The sequence below is a fragment of the Peromyscus leucopus genome, chromosome 1 (genome assembly GCF_004664715.2).
Source record: "Peromyscus leucopus breed LL Stock chromosome 1, UCI_PerLeu_2.1, whole genome shotgun sequence".
NCBI classification, from domain to species: domain Eukaryota; kingdom Metazoa; phylum Chordata; class Mammalia; order Rodentia; family Cricetidae; genus Peromyscus; species Peromyscus leucopus.
Genome location: NC_051063.1, coordinates 60,311,495 through 60,337,912, shown reverse-complemented (window position 1 = coordinate 60,337,912; position 26,418 = coordinate 60,311,495). Strand labels below are relative to the sequence as shown.

At 52.4% G+C, this 26,418-nt stretch overlaps 1 protein-coding gene across 7 annotated transcripts in view; it reads left to right on the top strand.

Moving 5' to 3' along the window:
* Positions 1 to 26,418, top strand: part of Shank2 (SH3 and multiple ankyrin repeat domains 2) — a 471,427-nt gene that overhangs the window by 193,728 nt on the left and 251,281 nt on the right. For 6 of the 7 annotated variants that reach the window (XM_037208746.1, XM_037208750.1, XM_037208747.1 and 3 more), the window contains exon 12: positions 19,964 to 20,282. In XM_037208746.1, coding sequence (XP_037064641.1) covers positions 19,964 to 20,282 — 319 coding nt within the window. Of the gene's footprint in view, positions 1 to 15,288; positions 16,062 to 19,963; positions 20,283 to 26,418 lie in introns of those variants that run through there. The other variant, XM_028871256.2, reaches the window with a different exon arrangement.

Here is a 26,418-nt window from a genome sequence, read left to right as displayed (position 1 = left end):
TTGGCCAGAACATGTGGCCAATATTTCCACTATTAATCTATAAATTAATAACCTGAGATGTTGTGGTCTCAGAGCCCCCTCCCTGCAGAGGACCCAGGAAGGATGGGGTCTCTGCTTTCCGCCTCCTTTAAAAGTCCCCACCATCTTCTGTGCCACCTCTGTGCATGCTGGCTCTGTCAACCTGAAGCTGCGCTGCAGACTCTGGCTGGCTGTCCTGCTCCACCTCCCAAAGGCAAAGGTCCCGGTGCTGGTCTCGGTCTCCGTTATTGTACATCTGGCATCCCCGAGGCCACCCTCTGCCGCAGGCTTTTCCAGGATGTGTGAGGACTATCCCAATGTCTTTTGAGGCGAGGTGTCCCCTCCTCAGTGGCCCTCCTGCCCTCTGCTCTTGACGCTGTCTGACTGCAGGAAGCTCACAGACGACAGCTCCGCCCTGTGGCGTCCAGGCTTCTCCAGTGGGTATCTATTTTCAGCCCTGCAGCAAGCAGCTGGGATGCTCGTCTCTCTGCTTTTGTTCTGCTCCTCCTGATTCCCAGCTCTGTAATTATGGGAGATGTTTATTCATTCACTAAGGGCCTGCCTGTGATTCTTAATTTCGTGGTGCCCCTCTCTGTTACCCAAAACATAAATCCTATTCTATACAGGGATCTGACCTCATCACCCCTACTCTGCTACCTGCCATCCTGGTTTGGGCCTCTGGGAACAGACTGTATGAATGGTAGTTTCTTACTGGACCTCACTCTTGTCCATGGTTGCTAAGACAGCATCACCCACCCAAAACCCACCACAGTTCTCCTGAGGTCATCCAAGAGGACCAGAGCCAGCCGCCAGCCAGTAGACAGTACCTTCTAAGCTGGTGGCTTGCTGCCCGACCTGGGGAAGTTCCAGAAGCAGGAAAGAGGAACTCCATTCTGATATCATCAGGGTTATTGTCTCTATCTTCTGCTAGAAGGAAGACCTCTGACTTTGGCGTTGTTCCTGGAGCTGTTAGGGTTAGACCCTGGGCTCTCTCTAATGGTTTTAACAGCCCAGGCTTGGTGGCTCATTCTCAGCAAGCCAATTAAAGAGACAACTAACAGTGAAAACAGAGAGAAGAGTCAATCAGTGCAGCCACATTGGGAAGAGGGATAAAGAGGTCCCAAGTCTGTCCTCAGGGTCCAGGCATGAGGTTCAGGCTTAAACAGAGGGCAGGAGGTGTGCATTCCTAAGCAGTCCTGGTCAAGGTGTGGTCCTGCCTGTCACTGACCCATCACTGTCAGCTCCAGTCTCTCCTGCAAGGAGGTCTGACAAGTTCTCAGAACTCTGTGAGATCTGTGTGGGAGGCAAGCTCCCCCGTCCCCGGTGTGAGACTCCTGCAGAAATTTCAGTGCCTTGGGGTCATTGTTTCAGTGTCTGATAGGTAAAAAGAAGGGCACCAGCACCTCGCTGGAATATCTTTTTTAAAGAAAATTTACTCCTAGTGGCTGATTAGTTCTTTCAGGAGAGTGATTGTCCTAACCATAGGCACATTCAGGCCCTTTGGCCTGCAGCTTCCTTCTGAGAAAAGGACGGAGGCAGAGAAGCAAATGCCACAGGCACAAAGATGTCCCAGCCATGCTACTGATCAAACAAAGAGTCCAATTGCATCTCACCCAGCTCTAAGGAACCTGGCCTGAAAAGGACAGCAAAGAAGCCTCTAGGGACATTATATAATGTCACCCGGGACAGCACAGAGCTATGGCATGGGGCCAAGAGCTCTTGGCTGTGAGGGAAGGAAAGGCAGACTTCAAGGTCTGTCCCTCTGCAGGTGCCGGAGTTGTCCCGTGCTGTACATGGGGCTATGTCAGGTGCAGAAGCTCTCACCACATTTTAACCACCTTCTTGATAATACCAGCAGGACCACGTTCAGGGGCAGGAAACTTCATGCCCCTCCCCTATCTCCTTGCAACAAATGTGTGGCCACATCAGGTGGCAGTGAGCAAGGAGAGTGTGCTTCCTGGATTGTGCTGCTGACCCAGATAGAAAAATGGAGCACTCCTTGGGGTGTTGGTATAAGCAGAGTATAAAGGAGTGGGACTGATGTAGTGGAGGCCCCATCAGCCAGAACATTGGGATTGGAAGAAGGGCTGGCTTTAGATAGGCGAGGTGTGCAGGCTTATGTCCTTGGGAGCTTTCACCCCATGAGGACCTGTGCTGTTGGTGCAGAAGCACCTGGCTATGTCTTCAAGATGAGGTAGAATGGGATGAGGCCATCTACCCAAGATGAGTGTGAAGAGTATAGTTCATGAAGAGGAAGTCCAGCTTTTGGCTTCAGCGCCAAGTCCAGGACCAGAGTCTCACCTCAGAGGCAATGAGCCATATACCCTAGAGGAGTGTGGGAGCACTCCTCGCTCTGCCTGGGCTGTCGGAAAAGCACTTGGCTGGGGGCTTCAACTGTGCATGACCGTCATCCCATATCCCAGAAGCTGGAAGTCTAGGATTAAGGCTTGGGGCCTGGCATCTCCTGAAGCCTCCCTCTTTGGCTCATAGTGTTTTCTCCCCATGTCCTCATGTAGCTGTCCTCTGTATGTCCCTGTCCTGACCTCCTCTTCATAGAAGGACCCTGATCATATGTGACAAGGACTCAGGCTAGTGACCCAGTCTAACCCAGTCACACCTGTAAAGGGTCTTGTTCCAAATGTACAAGTCAGAGATTAAAAAATATTAATTGGGGGGGGGTGTTCACAATTCTGTGTATAACAGCACCCCCATTTAAACAGTCTTCCTAGGCCTCAAAAGCTTGTTCAGTTTTCTCTGTGGGCCCTTCCAGCACCCACGAAATATTACCTTCAATGCCAAGTGTGAATCACCACTGGGATGTCCCATGTGCCGCAGTACCTGATAACCCGAGGCTCTGGCCCCTGCTCTGAGCATAGACCTGTAATCTACAACTTGTTAGACTTCTCCCTTCATGTCCAACACCTGCTGGCTCAGGCTGAGGCCCATGGAATGGACACCTCATCAGGATTCCAAAATGTTATCAGGAAAAGTGGCAGAGGCCACCCTAGCCCAACCATTCTAAAAACCCTCAGTACAGGGTGAAATGCAGCCATAGAGACGGAAAGTCTCCTCTGCCTGCCCACAGCTTCAACTGCTGTCGGAGGGGGACAAGATGACACAGACTCTGCCTCTGTCGTTTTCCATGCCAGGGTACTCTTCCCACTTCATCCTCTCCCTGTGCAAGTGAGCAGGACCCCATGCCAGGGCCGTCCCCCTCAGACCCCATGAGAGTGACCTGGCCCAGGCCCAGTGCCAATGCACCAGTGAGTCCAAGACAACCTCTGAAGATGTCCCATGGGGACCCCCTCCTAACGTGTGTTTTTAGAGTATCCCTGGGTGGCATGCATCCTCCTTGTAACAATTGCCTGTGAGATGCTTCTGTTTGGCTACAGCCTTTCCTCTTAGACTCTCCTTGGAGGGCTGGTAAGGAGTGTGTGCCTAAAGGGAGAACTTCCGGTAGCATCCCATGCAGGACACCCCTCACCTGACTGTGGGATCTTGCTGGGTACCTCTCTCCCAGGCCTCCCAGCAGTGTCTCTTTCAGCTTTAGGGGTGTCTTGGCTTCTTTTCCTAGCAGCACGGAGGAGTCAGTGTTTATAAAACTCAAGTTATGTGCTCTTCAAGCGTAGGGTTCCATTAGCTGGGTGGGGGATGGACTACCAGGAGTGTATGCAAGCTCCTGGCACAGTTCTGCAAACCTACCACTGTGCCCAGTTCTCCGTGGCTCCTAAAGCCAGAAGAGACTTTACACAATGTGCCACTTAAGTCTCACTTACCCATGAAGATAAAGAGGCCTAGAGGGAATAAGGACCTTGGTTCAAGGACGCAACTAATCCTTGTCACAAGACAAACCTGGATAGGTGCCCTGCAAGACCTCCCACCGTCACTGCCTTGGCCTTGAGCCTCCAGACCATCTCTGGGGCCCTTCTAGAGAATATTTCAGCCCCTGCCTGAAGCAGGACTCCCACACAGCAGTGGATGTATCAGGAGCATACACAGGTGTCTGTCAGCTTGTCTGGCTTCCTACTGTGTAGTGTGTGTAGGCTTCTGGGTGAGCTATAAGGAGTCTGCCCCATAGCTTCTCCATGCAGTGGTTTCTTAGTGTAACATCCCATGATGGTGGAAGGGAGTCAAGCTCTGCTATGGGAAGCCACTGCAGGGAGCCTGGGGCCAGAGTTTCAGTAATGAAGTCTATCCCACAGCACCACCTGGTATGGGTCTATAACCATGTGGGCATGTGCTCTCCGGCCTTCAGTTCCTGACTGTGCAAGGTGCTGATCAATCCTCCCAGTATCCCCTGTTCCTCCCTGGGCTTCAGGGCTTTCTTGAGGCCAGTAGTATCTAATATTATCCAGACAACAAGTGCAGTCCTAGAATGGATTCACTTCGAAGTTAAATCAGTCATGGTGCCTCTTTAGCTTCCAAAATACACCCAGGCGTTTGGATCCAGTAAGGAGAAGCTGATTTGAGTCCCAGAACTAGTTCCCCAAAACTTCAAGAGCATTTTGTGTTCTGGGTGTCTCTGTACCTCAATCTCATTTAGCCCAGGCTAGCCCTAAATTCTCTGTATAGCTGGTTATAACCTTGAACTCCTGGTCTTCCTGCCTCCACCTCCCAAGTGCTATAATTATAGGCATGTGCTACTACCTTTGATTTCTACTGAGCATGGAATCCAAGGCTTTGAGCATGCTGGACAAGCACTTCACCAACTGAGAGATAGTCCTGCCCCACCTTACAGGCTTTGATTGACAGACATGGTGATCTGAACAGCAAGATCTCCTTTCCACAAGCACCTCTGGTCTCCCAGGGCCCTTGGATAGGAAGTATTACATTCGTTTGTTGCAGGAAAATCCCTTCCATGGCTGTACTCTTTCCTGGTGGTATAAGAAGCCTCATGGTAGGATCAGAGGCCCTGGGAAGGCCATTTCTCTTCCTGCTCCTGTGGTTGGAGGCCAAGTCGCTCATATCAGATAACCTTCTCTCTAGGAACAGTGATGAGGTGTGTATACATGCTGCTTACCACTCCTGAGTAGACCAAAGCAGATAGAAATAGAGGTGCTGGGCTCCTGAGGGAAGGGAAGCCCTCAGGAGAAAGCCTGATGGATAGTGGAGTCTCACCGGCTCGAGGATTCAGAGTTTGGACATTGGGGTCAGAGTTGTCTCGGTGGCTAGAAGTAGAAGGGGGAAGTTCCTAGAAAAAGGAACACCTCCAGAAAAACTGCACCCAGTTTCCCTCTAATCTCTGACAGGCTTCTGAGCCACTGTATGTGTGCAGGGTAAGAACTGAAGGGTCCAATGCAAAGTAGGAACTTAAACTTGAAGAGTCCAGGGAGATGTCAGGGGTTGCCACTGCAGAGGCAACAGTGGAGAGGTGAGACCTGCCTTAACCTGTCTACAGGAACCCTGGAAGGAGACCAGAGTCAGAACTCATCCCAAAACCAAAGCAGTGGAGACCCCTCCAGAAGAACCCTGTAACAGCCTTCATGGGACAGGACATCCTGCCAGTGACTTTGTTTACTGCTAGAAAACCTCATCACTCTTCAGAGGAAGATAGCAGAACCCAGTCTGTGCAGCATCTGATACAGTGTTCAATATGGAATTGGAAGTCAGCAGATACACAAAGAGAGAAAGCAGTCGCCGTGCGTAAGCATTGATCTTGATCATCAGTGTAGACAGAGTCATCGAGGAGACACCTCCATGTGGATCTGGAAGATTTTTTTCAGAGAGGTGTAACTGGGGAGGAAAACCCACCCTAGATGCGTCTGGGGCCCAGGACTAAATGAGGAGGAGAAAGCGAGCTGAGCACCACCTGATGGTGGACGGCATGCGAGCACTGCCCCGCACTCCGGCTGACGTCCCTTCCCCACCAGGATGGACTGCACCCCAAACCGATGAGGCTGGATAAGCCTTTCCTCCCCCACGCTGCTTCTGTCAGACACCTACATCTGTTGTCTAGCGCCCGCCATGCCAGGCAGTGGGCTTACCCAGAACAAGGATGACCTCCTCCACCCTACACCTTCCAGAAGGCTCCAAGTACAGGAAGGAGTATTCATGGTGTGAAGAATTCTAGAAACAGTTAGCCTACATAAAGAAGGGCTCAGTTACTCGTAAAGTCCAGGGTGAGGTGCAAAAGCCTTCATTTTATCCACTTGCTCATCTTTGAAGGGAGCTGGGCTCGGTACAATGGTGAGTAAGACAGACCCTTTGCTGAGGGGGAAAGGCAGTGTGAATTCTTAAATAATATGACTTCCATTTCTGATACACGCAATGAAAGGAAAATAACAAATGGCCATAACGGAACGTAAGACGGTTTCTGTAGTAGCTCGTCTGTGTTACTAACGAGATGCTGGAGGCAAGTTAACTTTATAAAGAAAAAAAAATGAGGGTTATTCAGCTGATGGTTCGAGAGGCTGGGAAACCACAGAAGTGGAGGGAGAAAGATCCTCTCTGGGGTCTCATCTTATAAGACCATGAATCATGAACCCCCTCCTTCATAGGCTCATCCCTATCTACAGTACTAGCACACAAAGCATCAGGGCTTCAGCACACGAACTGGGGGGGGGGTGTCAACCTTCAGTATGGAGGCCAGGTTGCCCTTGCTACACTTGATGGTCTCAGCTGCTGTGTGTGTGTGGGGGGGGGGGGGATGCTGGTGCTTGGTGTCATGCAGCCACGGTGGTCCCTCAGCGTGGCCCTGGCTCCTATAGTCCAGCTTTATTCTCCAGGATGTGGTGCGGAGCCATGAGGAGGAAACTGGCTGTGTAGGCCAGGGTAGCTCTACAGGCAGAGTCCTCCCTAGAGGCCCCTGAGAGTCCAGCCAGAACAATGGTGGCCAGGAAGCCTCCATTCTGCTTAGTAGCCAAGAGCTGGGCCTGTGTGTCCCATATGGAGAAGCAGGCAAGCCATGCGAGGGTCAGCTCTCTACCTATGCAGCCCTGACCAAGTTGCAGGTACCTGATTATATGTTGGACATGCAGAGGAATACCTGCCTGAGTCTCTGGAGTCCCTGGGTTACCTCGTAAGGCTTCCTGCCAAGGAGGCTGGTGGCAGGCAGCCCATGCCACATGCTTGTGATGGGAAGATGCTGAGCTACATAGTTTGGGTGGGCTCAGTGCCTGCTCCCCATCTCCAGAAAGGCTGAGGGTGAGTCCAGTCTCTCTGGGTCTTAAAGCCCTTCCCAGACTTTCTGTCCCATAGGATACCCAGGGGCCTTAGGAGGCAAGGCTGAGGGGGGACCTCCCTTCTCTTCAGATGAGGAAACTACCTTGGCATCCCACTTTAGGCCACACATTGACCCAGGATGCCTGTCTGCTAGCCCCAGGCTCAAACGTTATGAACTGGACAGAAGGACCCATCAGGGCTGGAGGCTGGGGAAGGAGGGCGGTTGCATGGACTTGGCTCCCAGGCTGAGGACTGTGCTCTGCTAATCAGCGCTGCTGGTAATTGGCTTACTCCCTGCAGACAGCTATCTTTGTCTCTCTGAAGTCTACAGGGGACCTTCGGGCGTCCTTCCATCTTGGGGGAGGGGTTCCTGCAGAAAGACAGGAGGACTCTGGGACTCTCCTGGGGGGGAGCCAAACAGGTGGGGTCTTCTGCTCCAGGTAGAAGCCAGAAACCTGACCCATGCTCTCTGTCTACCAGAAGCTTCCAGGGCTCAGAGACAGGCCTATATGGGAGAAGACTGGGCCTGATAAAAAGGTGCTGGCTGGGTCCAGGGGGAAAGTGGAGGTGATGTTTGAATCCAGAATGGGGTCGGGAAGTGAGTTTTACCAGCCTTAGGGGCCAAGGGCAGAGCTCCTGAGTAGGCAGGGCAAGGCAGGCCTGGCTAGTAGGGCATCATTTGACAGCTAGGATCCTTCCAGAATGTATCCCGATCTCTCTTACCTCTGTCTGGTCAGCCCTCCTCAGGCCCAGAGCCCCTGCACTAGCTAACTGTACCAAGGCAGTTACATGCCAGGTTACATGCCACATTACATGCAAGAGGCTCTTCCCTAGTTCCCACCCGGCCCCTCAGGGCCCGACCAACCCAGCCAGGCCCAGGCTGCTTCCGAGATCTGCTCCTTGGCGGCACCAGTCACCGCAGCTGCTATGCATCTTCCAAAAGTTGAGCCCCTCAGTGGCTCCTGCCAGGAATGGTGCAGACGCCGCAGACACCCACATCTTTGTGCAAAGCTAACCCCATGTTACTGCTGAGACGCCTTTTAATATCTGGCCTTATTTATGTGGGTATGACTCATTCACCAATTACCATGAGATGGAGATACTTTGCCTACTAATATTTAAATTGCAGTTATCTGAAGCTACGAGGAAAGGAAGCGAGGTCTGCTGACTTTAGTTTGGTGGAGATGGGCTAGAAGATTAGGGCTCTGGCCCCTACATGCCCAGTTGCATCTGCCTCTGCCTCCCTGCTCCAGTCAGACCTGCCAGCCAAGCGTCCTACACCTTGTACATTTCCTTTCTGACATTTGGTGGAGTTGGGGTCTGGTGGGTCACTGAGACCCTCTGGCGCTTCTCCTAGTCCCCTTAGCTCCCTGTGGGTCTCTGTCAGACCAGAGAACAGAGCAGCCCCTACGTCAATGTTGAAAACAGCTCAGGTACTCCCCTGCCTCTGTAGCCCTGTCTCCCTCTCCCTTGCCCTCCTCCCTTGGAATAAGGACCAGTGGAGCAGAACCACGGGAGGCTTAGATGGGAAAATAAAGATCACCTCAGAGCATCAGGGTGTGCTGTGCCACAGAGACTGAGAAGTCTGACTAGCTGTATTTTCTTCTCCTCTGGTGGTACCACATGGGGTGGGGGAGGCTTTGCACCTTGAGGTCTCTGGCCTGTGTCGGAGGGAAGCATGGAATCTCATGCACATACCCAGCATGCCCTCAATACCTACCTCAGTGCATCCTCAGAACATAGCCTTCTGCTGGCTGACGCAGGTCTCTCTAGTAGAGGCTCCTGGGGTGTCTGATGTGAACATACACATGTACAGTGTCCGAGGGAACACTATCCTGTCCTCAGTGAGTACCTAGTTAAACTGCTCCCTGTCATTTACATATGTGGCCACTCAGCTTTCTAGGGAGACCCAGAGGCCTTGAAACCTACCCCTAGTACACCCTGAGGCCTGTCCCCAGCACATCTTCACAGTAACCTCGGTGATGAACAGCCATGTCCAGCTTTACCTGTGATCATGTGACAGCTTCTATGGGCATTGTGGGAGCTCTGTGCTCAGCAGATAACCCACCTCTGCATAGTCCCCAAAAGCACATTTGCTGGTGCAGAGTTCTGGGGCTCAAAGACTTTCTGCAGCTAATGCAGTTCTCTGGGTAACACTTGAACCCAGGAAGTCTTGCTCCAGATGTAAGAGATGTACTCATGGTCCCTGGACCAGTTTTCCCTCTAGTTGCCAGGGATCTTGAGGATAGTCTGGATTTGGATCCAAACTCCTGGGCTTCCTCAACCAGAGCCTTGGTTGTGATTAAGAGGGTCCTGTAGCCCAGGAGGTGGGGGTGATGGTGCTGGAAAGGATATGATGGTTAGCTGGGGCACAGACCCAGGACCCTGCTGCCAGCTTGGGGTCCAGCCACCTGTGAACCGCTTGGCAGAACATCTACCCTGCAGCCTGCAGATTTGGCAGGAAGTCAGAAGCAGGGGCACCAAGTAGACTCCATGTGGAACCTGGTTCTGCTTCTGCATACTGCGAATCAGATGGGTGAGTCCAGCTGGCATTAGAAGCTAAGGACAGGCCCTGGCTTTCTCGCAGCAAGCAATATAAGGCCTCAGAGAGCTCTGTAGACACTGTGAGGACTCTGGTAACTGAGTTCTGGTGCTTCTGTTCAAGTGACAAAGACAGGGACATCCCAGAGCCCTCTTGCACAGGCCTTCCCAGGTCCCCAAGCAGCTGCTTGGTGTGGCAGTGTGGCATACCTCAGCTCAAGCCCTGAGTGGGGGCGGGGCACAGCAGGGGGCCGGCTGTTTTTCTAGTCTGTTGGGAACCCCCCAACTCCCAGTTTGCAGGGGAAGAGGAAACACTGGCATCTCCTAGTACCTCAAAAAGTCCAGAGAGCTGGCTGCTGCACCGAGAACCCTGAGGGGCAGGTCTCCAATGGCAGGGTCAGCCAGGGAGGTATCTTGGAGGGGGTAACACTCCGGATGGTAACGGAGGCATTTGGACATGCTAAGGAGGGTGTATGTCTTTCAGTGTGGGGGAGGGGATTGCCCACCAGCTTTCTACCTGCTGACTTGTAGTTTGGTTTGGTTGGGGTCTTATTGCAATTGTTTGGAAGCAGGGTGTCATGTAGCCCCTGTCCAGACTCCAACTTGCTGTGTAGTTAAAGATCACTTTGGAATCCTGATCCACTCGCCTTTGTCTCCTGAGTACTGGGATTGCAGGTGTAAATGATACCAACCATACCTGGTGTATGCTGTGCTAGGGATTGAACCCAGGGCTTTGTGCATCCTAAGCAAACACTATATCAAGTGAGTCATGTCCTCGGGTTCCGTTACACATGTTCTAATGACCCACATTACTCAGCCACTGCTGACAGTACTGTTGCAAATAGAAGTACACTTGAACCCTTGCCACCTTTCATGAGGCAGCTCTGGGAACATCTTTTTATATAGAAACAGAAGTACAAAGAGGGGGGTTGGCTTTTCTGGAGTCAGAGCCTCACTGAAGAAGAAGAACCACTGGGTGGTTCTTCTCCAGAGTGCCGTGTGCGGCGACATTTTGCTTTGCCTTGCAACCATGGACTCAGGTAACCCCACAGCCAAGTACTGGGAATGGCCAAGTTACTCCAGTTCTGCTGGTGGGGAAACTGAGGGCTGAGGGAGTGCCTGACCAGCCAGCCCATGGCTGCAGAGGACAGTGCCTCGGCCCACACTGCCTGGCTCCCACACCCCCCACTGAAGCCACAGAGAGGGGAGACACGCTCATCCTCAGCAGTAAGCACTTCCGAGTCTCACCACGTGCTGGGAGCACCTGCCATATCCTCCCTGCCAGGACTTGAGAGCCTCAAAATGTTCTGATGCACGGAGAGCCTTTTTTGTACAAGAAGTAAAATTATTTTCAGCCTGTTGTCAGGCAGCTGTCAAAAGACATGGAAATGAAGGGCTTAGTGAGTCTCTGCGAGGAAGTCCCATGGCCAGGGTGGGTGTAGGGATGCAGGCTGTTGGCCATGCAGGCTGTGGAGTGGAGAGATGCTGGTGGTTTGGGGCTCATTCAGGGGTCACTCTCCTCCTGAAAACTGATTCCAGGGGCACGAGCTGATTTTTTTTTTCCCAAGTGTGCAGGGACATTGAGTGGCCCCAGACACTGATGATACTCACCTCCCTACGCGACTGGAGTTCAGGTAGACAGCTCCATGGCTGTGTTTCTAGGCTCCTGCTCTCTGCCATTGGTACATCATGTACTGCCCCTGTTACGTCATCCAGAATAAAATCAGGTTGGTGGAGGGAAAGCTTATAGATGTGAGGGATGCACACTCAGGAGGCTGAGGCAGGAGGATGGTGAGTTCCAGGCCAGGTTGAGCTATGTAGTGAGACCCTGTCACTAAAAGCAAAAGAGAAAAACAGGAGGAAGCAGATGCTTGGTGTCCTTGGCTTTTGGACTGTGGTTTCTTCTTCACACCTCTGCAATGCTGAGGCAGGCACACTTCCAGGACCCAGGTACCTTGCCCAACCTCTGCAAATCTCTAGAGAGTTCTGTGGCTGCTCTCAGAAACCCCAGCATGGGGATGCTTCCAGAACATTTCAGAAATCTCAGACCCCACCATGAGAAAACTTACTGTGAGCAAAGAGTCTCTAGCAGTCTTGAAGAGAAACAGCTTTTGGATTTCATGTCTCCCTTAATTTTAATTTTTAATTCCCGCTCTGTGGTTTCTGCTTCCTTAAAGACAGTACCAGTGGTTCCCAGAGGTCTGCAGACTTGCTACCACCCTCGGTCAATACCACCCCAACTTTCCAGAAAAGCCTGGGTCAGCACTGGGGACCTGAGTCCTCATAGTCAGGAGGGTTAAAGACCCCAGGAGTGGGCAGGTCTGTGCTAGGAGAAGAGGGCCTAGGCTGGCAGTCTGTTGACAAACTTGTAAGCACAGAGCCACAGCAGTGTAAGCCATACCGGGACTGCTTACCATGGGCCTTTTGTTCACACTGTTGTTTACGGCTGATGTCCTGCCAGCCAGGCATGCTGGGAGGCCACAAGCTGCAGTAGCATCATAAGATGAGGGATAAAATAAACACCCTGTGTTTGTTTGTTGTCTGAAGCCAAGAGGAGAGATTCATGGTGGGGGGTGGGGTACAGAGCTAATATCTCCTTAGGGGAGGAGTGCCATGACCTTCCTCTGACAGCATGAATCACTGCATACAGGTAGAGACCCCTTTGTTGCTGGGGTTATTCAAGGACAGCACAATAGGAGGGCTATATCAGAAGTGGCCCACTCCCTGAGCAGGAATTCTCAGAGTGTACAATGAGACACCCCCAGCTCCCCATAGGAGAGCCTGCCCCAGGCTGAGTACACAGGAGTCTGTCTGTCCAGGTCACACAGGTACTCACACAGTTCCCAGCCCACCTGCTGGCAGCCCCACTTGCCACAGCTACAACACAGGGTTACCCCAGCTCTAACCTGGGCTGCCCTCAGCCTTGTCCACGAAGTTTCTTTTAGCAGTGGATGGTGGTAAATGCAAAGTCATAACCAGTCAGTGCTGAGAATAAGTGACATTGAAAACTCAGCCCCATGAGGCCTCTGTTACAACCCCTCTGCACCCCCTACCACCACCATCACCACCAAGGCTCAGGGAGCATCAGGAAGAGTGGAAAGAATGTATAACTGGAGGATGTATGGAGTCTTGAGAAATGCTGTCTTTTAGACATGGCACCGCTGTTACTCCGTGAACTCACAACAGCTGTGGGTGTCCGTGTAAGACTGGCACAAGCTAGCCAAAATGCCAGTGTGGATGGGAAGGAGCCCATGAGCCCCTTCCCAGCTGAAGGGCTATTAGCAGTGGATGGCTGCTGGGTGAGGAAGAATCATTTCTCTTTGGGGGTGCAGCCACTGATAGGCAGCCCACATGCCAGTGGGTAGCCTCATACCCCTACACGCACAGGGAGCACTAATTGGACATAGTAAGTTTTAACAAGGAAACGAAGGACCTGAAGTTGCATGTCCAATAGAAGGTAGAGGGGTCACTGGGGCTAATATGAACAAAATGCATTGTAAAGAAAAAAAAAAACCTGTCTAAAGGTGTCTGGAGAGAGCATCCTTTGGTGTGTGTGTGTGGGGGGGGGTTACAGTATAGGTCCTTTGTCACACCACCCTCTAGCCATAGCCTGGCTATCTCCCCTTCCTGTACGTGCCATCTGTGTCCTGCACCTGTTGCTCTCCTGACCAGCCCCTCTCACTCTCCACAGCCTGACGGGACACTGAATTCAGGGTCGGGGCTGGTTGGCACTGAGGGAGCTGGATAGAGACATGGGTCTGCTTGGGAAAATTCCCAGCTCTTCTCCTTAGACGGCTCCGGGCCCTGCACATTTCCCCAGCAGTTTCTACTTGTGAGCAAATGCACCCAAAGGAGCAGCAACCTCCTATATGGCTGGTGGTGATGGCAGCTGGGGACTTTGTATCTGGGCCATGTGACACGCCTGCCTTACTGGAGTTTGGGAGTTTGGGGTTCTGCTCTAGGGAAGATGGGACAGGGACCTGCTTGTCCCTCAGTCTTTTGACATACCTGAGGCCAGAGACCCAGTGTGGAAAAAAAGGTCTGTCTTCTTCTTCATTCAGAAAAGGTATAGGGTGTCTCATAACCTTCCTGGAAAGAAGCCTTCTCCTACGACCTCCACCGAAGGTCAATGTCAGATGTGGGATCTTCAAGGGTGGGGGGCAGGGGTGTGACTGGCACAAAGCCTGGCCTCTAGCTTCACAATACAGTTGTGGGCACACACTCTCTGCACCACACAGTGGCCAAGGAGTTGCCAGAGCAGTGGGTGGCAGGGAAACTTGGCTTGGGTGCAGCTTTGCGCTTTCTGGAAGATATCGATCCCCAACAGATGGAGCAAGCGCTGAGCATCGCTGGTGTCCCAGAGAGTTCCCAGAACTCTGTGAGTCCCCTGAGCCCATGTGCTTGGGGGCATGACTGTCAGGGTCCCTGGTCTCAGGAGTGGGGCTTCCTGTATTTGTAGATACTGCTGTCACCACCCCGGTCTGGCCACCAGCTGGTGTTCCATGATGATCTAGAAACCTCCATGTTGAAGCTTTCCTACCCTATCTTTAGTTCGTTCTTAAAAGATGCATCCTCATGGGTGATACTATGGGCAGAGGTCCTCCTGGAAGCTGCTCAACCTTACCCAGAAGGTCCAAGTGGGCACGGAAGCCACGTGCATGATGTGGGGAGCACTAGACAGTAGCTCCATCTCTAAGCCAGCGCAAGTCTCAGAAGCCGTTTTGATGCCACCGTCTGTGATACTACAGGGGAGGATGTCACCTGGGTGGTTTTGACATGGCTGACGAACCGTGTGGGCCCAATGGAGATGATGTTTAAATGCTCAGCCGACATGAAGCTCACACACAGACACACATAGTGAATCAGGCGCAGTCTCTTCCTTCCCAGAACCCAGACAACGCCTGGCACAGCATCGGCCATCCTGAGCGTGCTTAGGAAGGAAGGTGCCACTGCCTAGGCATGCCAGCCTCCTCTTTCTTACACCGCCATTTTTGTTGATGTAAACTGTGTCAGCCATATGGAATTGAATTCAGGATTCCAGTTGCTTTTTCCTGTCTCTTCCTTTTCCTTCTCCCCCTCCCACCCCCAGCCCCCAGGTTTGGGAAGCTGTTCTCTTAGCAACCGCAGAAACTCACACTTAATTAGTGCCCCAGTGGCAGATGCACCCCCGTGCAGTGGCTGACCCTCATACGCCCTCCTGCTCTGGAAGCACCTTCCCCCTGGTGTGGACATCGTTCCCCATCCCGCCCACTGCTGGGCACAGCAGTGAGACCTGCTCCCCCCCCACCACCCCCCCACCACCCCCCCACCCCCGCCTTGTTTGCTATACAGATTAGAACTTTCTCAAGGCAGCAGTTGGGGAGATCTTCCCTTGCTTCTCCTAGACTTCTGTTGGGGTGCGAATGCCAGAGACATGTGGGGAAACAGCTCTGAAGGGCCCACTTCTGCCAACTGCCCCCAAATGGGGGTGCTTTACCTCTGACTACTTTGCCAGTTATTATTTCCTATCCCCTCCCCCCAAAAAGCAAATGTAAGCGGCAGGAGGCGGAGCCCTGCTTTCCCAGGGTCATTATCAGAATGGGGAGGGCCAGAGAAGTAATGCTACTTGTGTCTGATTCTTTCAAAGGGAAATAGGTCACTGTCAGGATTCCTGAATCTTGGCATGCCTACCAGAGTGTCAGGGATCTTTTGTTGGCTTGTCTGGAATGTGGATATTTCCCCCTTGACTTTCTTACCACATCTGCTAGCTGACAAATAGACTTGGCTTCTTCTTTAAAAATGTAAAAAAGAAAAAAAAAAGAAAGAAAAGAAAAAAAGAAAAAGCACAGTACTTTATATTTAGCCACAGGCGCACGGAGCGCCCGGCAGCAGCCGGGTTTCCTTGGATAACTGGGGCTCCGGCTCACAAATGCCTCCCGGTGTCTCCTGGCCGCCAGCTTGCGCGCAGTCGCCTGCTCCATGTTAACCCTGCGTGGTGCTGCTTCCCCAATGCCCTGCTTGCTCGCCCAGCAGAGTGGCATTGCTCACATGAGGATCGCCGCCAGAGGTAGCCGGCTCTGAGAGCAGCCTCAGTCTGCGCACAGTTGCTTCCCAGCTGACAGACAGAATATGGGGTGGGCTTTGTCACCAGCACGCTGGGTCTGGCATGCCCAGCGATGCTCGGGGCTGCAGAGCGCCCAGACGCCCGCCACTGCTCGCCGGGTCCCAGCCGCGCCAGCTCCGAGGGGCCGGGCTGCGCGCCTAGCCTTCCTGCCCGCCGAGAGGGTTATATAATGAGCGGACCGCTGCCAAAGTCACAGGGAAAATGAAGTCTTTGTTAAATGCCTTCACCAAGAAGGAAGGTAAGGAGAAAGCTGTAGGAAGCGTGGGGTGCCTAGTGAGCAGCTGTGGGCTGCTTCTGTGGGGAGAGGGGACTTGGGTGCCTCCCCAAATTGCTGGTTGCGGTTCATCGCTCAAGGAATAATTGCCCCAGCTTTGTGATATGGTTTGGCTCTAGCCAGGTCTGGAAGATTAACACAGATGAAGGTGCCTTTGTATTTTAGTGTGTTCCTAAGCCACCAGCCTCTGGTGGAACTGCATTCCAGAACATCTCATCCAGAGAGCCTGTGCCAGAGGGCACATTGGGAAACTAGGTCCTAGGGAAAATAAAAGAAGTTTTGGCTTTCATCCTCCAGTTACCTGGAGGCTGTGAGCACCTGCTAAGGAGGGTCAGGGCACATGGCTGGATGCTCCCATGGCATCTTCTTCCAGTGCCAGTTGCCAGTTCTGCCTGGCTGTCCCTGGGTTGTGAAGCCATGGGGTGCACGAAGAATCCCTCTTTATTATACCTTGTATGAATTTTATTGTGGGGAAGAAAAAAAACTGTATAAATAAATGCATGTAAGACGGCTAAGAAAATATCCACCCACCTAAGAGCTTGCAGATTGCCTGAAAGAAGGAAACCGTTGGGTGGCATATTAATCATTTTCAGACAGGAAAGAAGCTATTTTTAACACTTTTTATGAAAAAAAAAAAACATTCTTTTCGTGTATGGTCCCAGTCAGAGAGTTTTGTCAGACGGCAAGCGATTTCTCTGATGAAACCAGGTTTCCAAAGAGGTGACTTTAAGAAAATTAGAAAGCTCACTTTCCACCTAAGCTCACTGTGAGCTAAACACCAGAGATATTTCAGCAGCCTAGAAACTAATTTGATGTGTGGTTTGGTTATTAAGCAAAGCGATTTTCATTAAACCATTCACCCTAATGTCACCTGTGTGGGTCCATTTGACTCACTTGCCTGGTCTTTGGGGTGAAATGTGTATAAATGTCCCGGCTGTTTTATTCTATGACCCTGCCTGCATGGCCTCGCCTGCGTGAGGACATCCTGCCCCCTCCTTCCTTCAGAATGGATCTAGAATAGACTCGATTCTTTTTCTCATGAGGCTTACCAAAATTCGCCATGTGGGACTTCGATTTTTATGACCCATGGATGGCATGAATCGCAGCCATGGGTTAGTGTGTTAAGTAGTGCTATCTCTATGCTGTGTTTCTATGGACTTTCCTTTCCTACGGAGTGTATCTTCTCAATGGGCAGGACCTTAGTCCCCCTGCCCCATATCTACTCACTTTGCCACTAAGGGTGTGAATACCTTACTGGTTACACAGTCAGAGATGCCATCAACTGCACTGTTAGGGATGGGTAGCTCTACAGATGCACAGTTGCAGGGTGCCAACATGTCTGGGTCTTGGAGCCGTGCGGTACCCTCCATGTGCCTCACCCGGGGGGTACTCCTGGAAGCCCCAAGGTGCGGGGACCATTTTATCCTCTCCATGTCTGCCAGCCTTTTGGCTTTCACACCAAAAGAGCCTGCCAGCCCCCGATCTCAGTGAGTGACAGATGAGGCCTGCCGAGATTGTGGGGTCACCTGTCCTTAAGGCCTTTTAAATCCCCCACCTCTGTAAGCCCCAAGATCACCACAGGCTCCCCTGTTGGTAACAATTATAGGCTCCATGGGGAATACTCTGAGATTTCTCAAGGTCCTATTCGGGGTAACACCATCAGCAAGGTTTCCTTTGTGCCCAGCCAATCACACTTGGTGGCCTGACCTAGCTATGGTTCTTTTGGAGGTGGGCTGCTGGGGCTCTGGGCCTAGCTCTTCAAAGGCACAGGCTCTTGGCTCCAGAGCAGACACTATCGGCCTTTGGTACTGCTGGCCTGTTCCTGGCCAGCCCCTGTGAGTCACATGCTGGAGAAACTGGGAGTGAGATAGCATATAGCCAGGAGGCTTGGTGAGCATCTTCCCCCATCAAAAGCTTGCAAAGGAAGCAGGGTACCTGAGACATGGCCCTGTCCACTGAGGGTGAGGACTCCCTCTGTATATCAAATGACCCTGAGCCCAACACCTTCTTTCCCTGCCGTGTGGCTTCCCGCCTGCCCTCTCACTCTGATTCCTAGAAAAGAGGAGTGTCCTGAGTCGCAGCTGACCTGTAAGAGTACTGTCAGAGCCACCTCTGTCCCCAGGAACTATGCAGGGGCTACCTCTGTCCTTAGAGGGCATGTCAAGGCCACTCAGTCCTCATGAGCGGTGTTGGTGCTACCTCTGTCCCTAGTGAGTTCCTCCAGAGCCACCTCTGTCCTTTGTGAGTTTGCCGGGGCCACCTCTTGAGCTACACCTGGGCCCTCTCTGTCCCGGTGAGTTCCTCCAGAGGCACCTCTATCACCATCAGCTCTGCAGGGCCACCTCTGACCCCATAAGGTCTGCCAAAGTCATTCTGTTCCCACGAACTGTGCCCGAGTTACCTAATTCTAGTACCACTTATGTCCTTATCCTCCTGCTGTCCAGATGAGTAGAAGGCTGTGGACTCTGTGAAGGAGCGGGCATCTTAGCTCTGAGGTGCCCACCTCTAACTTCGGACCTTGTGTGGCTGATGCCATAGGCTTATCATAAACTGTGATGTTCTGCTTCAACTTTGATGTCAGGGTCCTTACTCAGGTCAGTTCCCCTGGAAGCCCTGGTTCTCTTTGGCTTCATGGGGTCCTGTCTGCAGAATGGAGCCCTAGCCTTGGGCAGTACAAGCTTTCAGGATCTAGGGGCAGAAATCCTGTAGCAAAGCTTCCCTGGGCATCAAGAGGCTAGGATATACACAGTATCTCTGGCCATCAAGGTGAGGGCATCTACTGTCCCTGCAGCCTGGAGGGCTGGTCCTGAGATGTTCTGTAATGTGGAGATCGATTTCTGTTGCTGGCCAAGCAGCTAAATGCTCAGGGTGACTGCAGTGTGAATACCATCCCTTGGGGTGTCTGTCTTTGCCTTATCTGAGTCCCTGGGTATGTTGGGCTCAGGAGTGTGAGGACCCAGCTCTGTCTAGACCTCTCTGTGAGACAGACACTCGGTGAAGTGGGGTCACATGATGCTAGGCCCCACTTGCTGGGAGGAGAAAGGGAAGATTCTGAGGTGTTGTGGGCTCCTCTACCCAAGAGATTGGGCTACCTAAGAGATTGGAGGGGCGGCGGCGGGGGGTGGTCAGAAGTGGCTGGCTTCCCTTGCTGGGAGAGCCGTGACCAAGGCTGTAGGCCTGAGTGGTTCATAAAGATGAAATATCCCTCATTCCCCATCCTGGATGCTGAATGCCCAAGTTTTAACACAGAGCTGCTTCCCTGAGGTCTGTCTGTGGCTTAGAGATGATGTCTTCTCCGTACCTCATGTCATCCTCTGTGTGTCTGGGTCCTGATCTCTGGATTCTGATTATTGCTGTCACATGAGGTCATCCTAGTGACCCATTTTAATGTAGTCACCCCTATAAAGGACCTCTTTCCACATGTGGCCACATCCTAAGGTCCCGGGTTATACCCTAGTGTATGAACTTTGGGCACACAGGTCTGCCCATCACAGAGGTCAAGTTCGAGTTTTTAGGGGATGCTCCTGAGCCGTGCAGTGTCCTAATCCTTAGTGACACGGGGAAGCCTATCCCTACATGTGTCATGGCTGTGTCTTCCTGCTGAAGGCATGGGCTGGCCCGATGGAAGGTCAGACCCTGACTCCCTTCCATCGAGGTCCTGGCTTGAGCTTCCATGTGCCTCAGTGTTCCTCTGCATTCATGTCGGGGGGTGAGTCAGGCTTTGGGGAGCCCAGCAACAGATCTTGCATCAAGCCTTCAGGCCCGTCCATGGCTTGCACGGGGGCTCGGATGCATGCAAACCTGGCCTCCCTGTGTCCCTGTTCCCTAGCATTACTAATCTGCCTCTCTTTCTCTCCCCAAACCAGTGCCCTTCCGAGAGGCCCCAGCTTATTCCAACCGCAGGCGGCGGCCCCCCAATACATTGGCTGCCCCCAGAGTTCTTCTGCGTTCCAATAGTGACAACAACCTCCATGCTGGTGCGCCTGAATGGGCTGTCTGCTCTGCAGCCACCTCCCACCGAAGCCTCTCACCCCAGCTGCTGCAGCAGACGCCCAGCAAGCCTGATGGAGCCACGAAGAGCCTTGGAAGCTATGCCCCTGGGCCCCGCAGCCGCTCCCCCTCACTCAACAGGCTCGGTGGCACTGGCGAGGATGGCAAGAGGCCACAGCCACATTGGCACGTGGGGTAAGGAGAAGCTGGGGAGTGGGCATGGGCTCCCGTGGGAGACGGTTAGCCATACATGTTTCTCAACTCAGGCTCCCCCAGAAAACGCCGAGGTTGAATTCTGCCCTCCGAGGCTGGGGGCTCCCTGTTTAGCCTGGCACCCTTAATTTTTCAGCCTGGGTGAGGGAAGCTGAGCTTTGCAGGGGCCTTATGCCCTTCCCAGTGCCTTGACTCCTTGGTTCTTGAAGCGAAATGGCCTTAGGGAGTCAGGGTGGAGAGTACAGTCTTTGCCGTCATCCAGCCTGTAGCAGTCTCCTCCTATCATGCACACTGTGTCCACTCCAGGGACCACATGCTTACAGCAATGGGACATCTCAGCCTGGAGGAAATAGCCGAGGCTCAGAGCCACGTTACTGCACAAGAGACCAGCCATGTCCCCAGCAGCCTTGGCTTATGCTACAAGTGGGCACTGTATCTGCCCAGCACGGCAGGGCCTCAGAACCCCTCCACCACCTCTGAAGCAGCCCAGGCAGCAGGCTAGAATGGGGCAGGCCGAGGGACCACTCAGGGTGTCACAGCCTGAACCTTCCCTAGGGAAGGGGCTTCCAACCTACACAGCCAGGAGGGGAACTGCATCCCCATGTCAGCTCCCAAGCACACCTCTGCCCTCCTGAGTTTCTTAGCCAAGAGAAGAGACTCTCAGGGAGCAGCTCGTTATGGGGCCTTGAGGCTGTGTTTGGTGGCCATCAGAGAGATTCAGGGCAGTAGGAATGGGTCTTACTGGCTTCCTGTGATTGCTGTGGCAGGCAGTGGAGGAGAGCAGGGTGCGGACAGGCACCTGCCATGGCCCTGTCTTCACTGGAGGAGTCCATTCTCCTTTTCCTAGTATCTTTTGTCTCCCTTTCCTCAGTTTCTTCTTTGATTTTCTTCTACCCTGTCCTAACTAATGCAGGCTGGCCCAGAAAGAGTGGGAAGCAGTGTGCTTGTCCACAGCTTCTGCCCTGGGCCTTTATAGCACAGGTGAGTGTCAGTGCTCACCTCTCCAGAGATGGCACCCTCTAGTGGCACCCAGAGGCACAGCTGAGTCACAATCCTGCTAACTTTCCCTGGAGACTTTACATTTACCCTGTGGGAACCCTGGGAGCTGGATGGGGCAGTCCAGTACTCCCAGGCCTCTCTCTGCTGCCCAGATGTGGAAGAGTGCTCAATATCACAGGCTGATCTGGCTGTACTCATCACAGGGACATTCCGCTACTATCTTATCTGTCCCGAGTGACTCTTGCTTTGGCAGGGAGAAAGGCCTGGTGCTGGTGAGATCACTGGGGAGACAGTGGTGTCCTAGGCCCCCTGCCGGCTGTGTTCATCTGGGATGTGCTGCCCTTCCCAAGCCCCATCCATCCCTGGGGTTTCAGGTCATGAGGTGAGGATGGTGACATTAGCATCACCATCATTTTCCCCAAACAAATGCCAGTTCTTCAGTTGATATCAGGGAAGGACACCCTCTTGAGACAAGGATCTCACATCACAAAGCAAGGTGCTCAGAGATTATAAAACTTTCTAGATGTGCCATGGACTTCAAAGCGCACAGGACAGTCTAGTATTTTTCCTGTAGGCTGTAGAAGATTCTGGGGTAACCACTTTGCCTGTCCATCCCAACCTATCAGACATGGCTATGAAGGTGACAGTCAGATTGCCTGTGGCTATGGCCTGTTTCTACCCATATGTTCTCCCTCTGGATCTATAGGAACATGGGGACCTGCACACTCAATCCTACCCTCAATGGAGCAGAGACATGGTTATCTCAGCAAAGAGGAAAAAGGGCTCCCGCCTCTGGATTCCATCCTGATCCCTGGGCTGTGCTAACAGAAAAGTGGGGGGAGGGAGGGAGAAAAAGGGAAAGAGAGAGGGAGGGGAGAGGGAGGATGGGGAAGGGAAAGGAGGGAGGGAGGGAGGGAGAGAGAGAGAGAGAGAGAGAGAGAGAGAGAGAGAGAGAGAGAGAGAGAGTTTTAATATGGAATCTAGATCTCCCTGGCCACCTTCTTGTCACCCACACCTAATGTGTGGTAGCATGTCACTCAGACACCATCAGTACAGTGTGGGTGAGACTACCAGGTTTACAGTTGGAGTAGGTAGGGCCGTGTGAAGGGTGCTCCCCATAGGAGCAGGTGCATCCTGGCTGCTTATGGAGTCTGGGTTCAGACACCCCTTCTCCTTGTGTCTTCTGCAAAGTGCAGTAGTCTGGGGCCCCACTGGCAGGCCACAACTGCCTGGGTGCAGGAGTTACAGCCCCTTGCATGGGCCATTCCCTGTGTGCAGGTGAATGTGTGTTCCCCACCTTGCATGGGAGGGAGACAGCTTGGTAACAGCTTCACACAAGATGGCATTCAGACCTAGGGAGGGATAAGGCTACTCTCTGGAGGATTGGAGACATCCGATAGAAAATGAGTGGGTGTCAAGAAGGGATGATACCCCATAAGTTCAGCAGAGGATGGGAAAACATGGGAAAGAAGCCATGATTAGAGCAGACATTATCACAGAGTGGAGGTCTCTGGAGTTGGGGTGGACCTGGCCTTACAGACAGGTAGAACCCTCTCCCACCCAACTAGAGCCATTGAGGGCTTGTTGGCCATCTGGACAAAGGAGGTACTCCTCCATGGTCCACACAGTACTGGTACCCCACTTCCTACCTGTGAGTTGGGTGGGCCCCTCACTCTATTCACTCTCAAAGATGCAGTGGGTCTGCCCACTGAAGGCTGACTGTCCCACCTGTATCCTGGCCCCTCCTGAAGTGGCCTCTTTGTGATGGGCCTATTAAATGATGGCAAGTCTTTGTCCCTGTAATAGCTCCTGGGGATGGGCAGCTGAGGGCAGGGTGAACTAAGGTGCCTGAAATCTGCCTCACGTCCTTGCCGGTTTGGTTATGTTCCTTGCTCTTAAGTCCTAAGTGGCCAGAAAAGAACAGGATGACATGTGTTGAGTCTGTAGGCATAGCAATGATGGGTAATGCAGCTGACCCACAGCCGGCGCTCGAGCCCCTGTGTGCTGGACATGCCATCTGCTGTGCCCAAGCCCCAGCTAGCCGCTCTCACAACCTCCATTATCCCAGCCCTCTCCCAGAGAGACAGTGATTTCAGCAGGCCTCCGCCAGCTGACTCCTCCTGGCCATATCTGGAATTCTTTGACTCCGCATATCAGCCCTGTCCCCTGTCTTCCCAAGAGCAACCACAGTGCCTCCTTATAGAATGCCCCACCTCCATCCTTGGACCACTCTGGTCCCATGCTACTGCCACAGCCACGGTGCCCTAGTCTCACGATTTGCCGTGTGTTCCTTCAGGCACTTTCTGTGGCCTCAGTTGCCCTGACTCTCACCCTAGCTTAGACAGGGTGTGTGCACCCAAACCTTGACTTCTGCCATCACCCTGGTCTTAGCAGAAACATACCTGGTTGGAGTACACTCTGGCTCACCCTGTGTGGCCTCTCCTGTCTTCTGTGCTCAGATGTGTGTGCTGCCCTGTGCTGGACCACCTGGGAAGTTATAAATAAATGAATGAGTAACTGATGGAGGAGTGAATGAATGGAGAGAGCTCAGTGTGTGGGTAGTTCCTGTTCACACGGGGTAGCTGGGAAATGGCCCAATTTACCCCTCCCAGTTACCCCCAGAACAGAACGTTGGCTTTCTGGTACTGAATCTCCAGCAGTCTAACCCTCAGACTGAAACAAGTTAGCTGGTACTCCATCTGGCTGCTCTTGGCCAGAACATGAAGGAAACAGATGCCAGGGCTGGGGAACTGCTGAACCATTCACACTGTGTCCCAGCTTGGCTTCTCAGGCCTGCTCATCTGAGACTACCCCTTACCTGGGGCTGTGGAGGGGCCATGGCTCTACTATTGCTCAAGGCTGCCATAAGGAGAACATAGCCCCTGGGCAGGAGGGCACTGTTCATAAAACACCTCCCCTTGACGTACAGTCTCCTGTCTTTTACTACACTGCAGGATCGAGCATCAGGATGCCAGGGTCTCTCTGACTTCCATGTGAGGTTATTATTCATGGAACCTCTCCCCCATCTGGGAAATGGGGTCAATGCTTCTGAGGCTTCAAGAGATTCACTAAATTGTCCAATATCTGATAATAAAGGGTCAGCTGGGCTTCAGGCAATGTTTCTTGAAAATTTGGGTGTGTGAGTGAAAAGATCATGTTGGGCTATGCAGTCAGGTAAGCAGATGAGTGGATGGACAGGTGGTTGACAATGGCTAAGTAGCTGGGTGTACAAATAGTGGATGGTGGATGGACATATTGGTAAGGGATGGATGGATGGATGGATGGATGGATGGATGGATGGATGGATGGATGGATGGACATGTGGGAAGGTGGATGGATGGATGGATGGATGGATGGATGGATGGATGGATGGATGGATGGATGGATGGATGGACATGTGGGAAGGTGGATGGATGGATGGATGGATGGATGGATGGATGGATGGATGGATGGATGGACATGTGGGAAGGTGGGTGGATGGATGGATGGATGGATGGATGGATGGATGGATGGATGGATATGTGGGAAGGTAGATGGATGGATGGATCCATGAAGCACCAAGATGTGGCTGACAAGAGGAGAGGTTATATAAGGTGGTGGTGCTGAGGTCGTGCCTTATCCTCCATCTCCACCTAACACCTGGCATCCTTGTGGTCACGTAGCCCACTCAGGCACCTGTACCTCCAGAATTCTGTAATGATTGCATTCATGGCTATGATTTAGAAAACCCTGTGTGGGAGGATGCATTGCTGGGGAGAACCCCAGCTACATGCAGCCTTTCTATCTCCCACAGTGTCCACAGAGCCCAGGTATGTCTCCAGACCTTGCACCCATGCTATAAGAAGTCAGGAGGCCTGGCCTTTTTTCTCTTTGCTTTACATGGATGAAGGGCAGATCCAGGCTTTGGGGCAAGCAAGGCCTGTGCATTCAGTCCCCATCTATGCTCACCAACATTGTAAATGAGGGCCTAAATTTAGCATACCACAGTCCCAATATCCAGTCTGTAGACTGGGCCCCTCAAAGACCTCCAACAGCATCCAGTGGCTGAATCCCATGATCATGCCAGTTGGAAAAGTAAGAACCCATGGGCCAATGACATAAAGGATAACACATATCACTATTGACCAGAGAAAGTAAGAAGTACAGTTAAATATAACAGAGAACACTTTTGCAATTCTATAAGACCACCTCAAACCACAGGACCTTTGTACACATGGGCAAACAGTATAAAAGGCACCTGGGAAGATCATCTCAATGTGGGATTGCCTAGGTCAAGCTGGATAGGCATGCCTGTGAGGAATTTCTTCTAACTACCTTAATTGATGTGGGCACACAGGTGGCACTATTCCCTAGACTTGGGGTCCTAGGCAGAAGAAGAGAGGAGAAAGCTAGCTCTGTTCATTTCGCCAAGCCCTTGACTAGATGGGATGTGCTAGCTGTTTGAAGTGCCTGTCTTGACTTCCCCACAGAAACAGACTATGTCCTAGAATTGTGAGCCAAATCAGCCCTTCTTCCCCCATATTGCTTTCTTGTCAGAGTGTTTTATCACAGCAACAGAAATGAAACACAGACAGAAATTCACCTTAACTAATCAAAGGGCATCCCACCGGCGTCTAGAAGTTCCCTGCAAGCCTCTTTTCCACTGGTCCTTGTGTTAAGTGGCTCCTTCCTTCCCTTGCACAAATCTCAAGCCTGCAGCATCTGTAGGTCCAGAGGCCAGAGCTGGGGATTTGGGGTCCTGTCTCAGTTTGGAATCTCCTCCTATGCTTTAAATGCCCCCTCTTTTCCATTGGCCAGTATTCTCTTGGAAGGTTCCAGCATTGGGAAGGTGCTGCCTTCCTGGCCAGAAAGCTTTGGGCAGAAAGCTGACATCCTGGCATGTTTCTTTATGTGGTCATGTTTGTGTCCAAAGCCTCCCATTCTGGGAAAAGAAGTGACAGGAGGCCACCTTGAGGTTATCCCTGCTTAGGACATGGGTGATCACTTGTCCCCAGCATGCGACAATCAGTCTGTCACCCATTGGAAGTCCACTGTGCTCCATGGTGAGGACTCTAAAGATTGCACTATGTGAGGACCGGCACTGTTATGTGTCCCATTGCTAATCTAGATTACGGCTCCT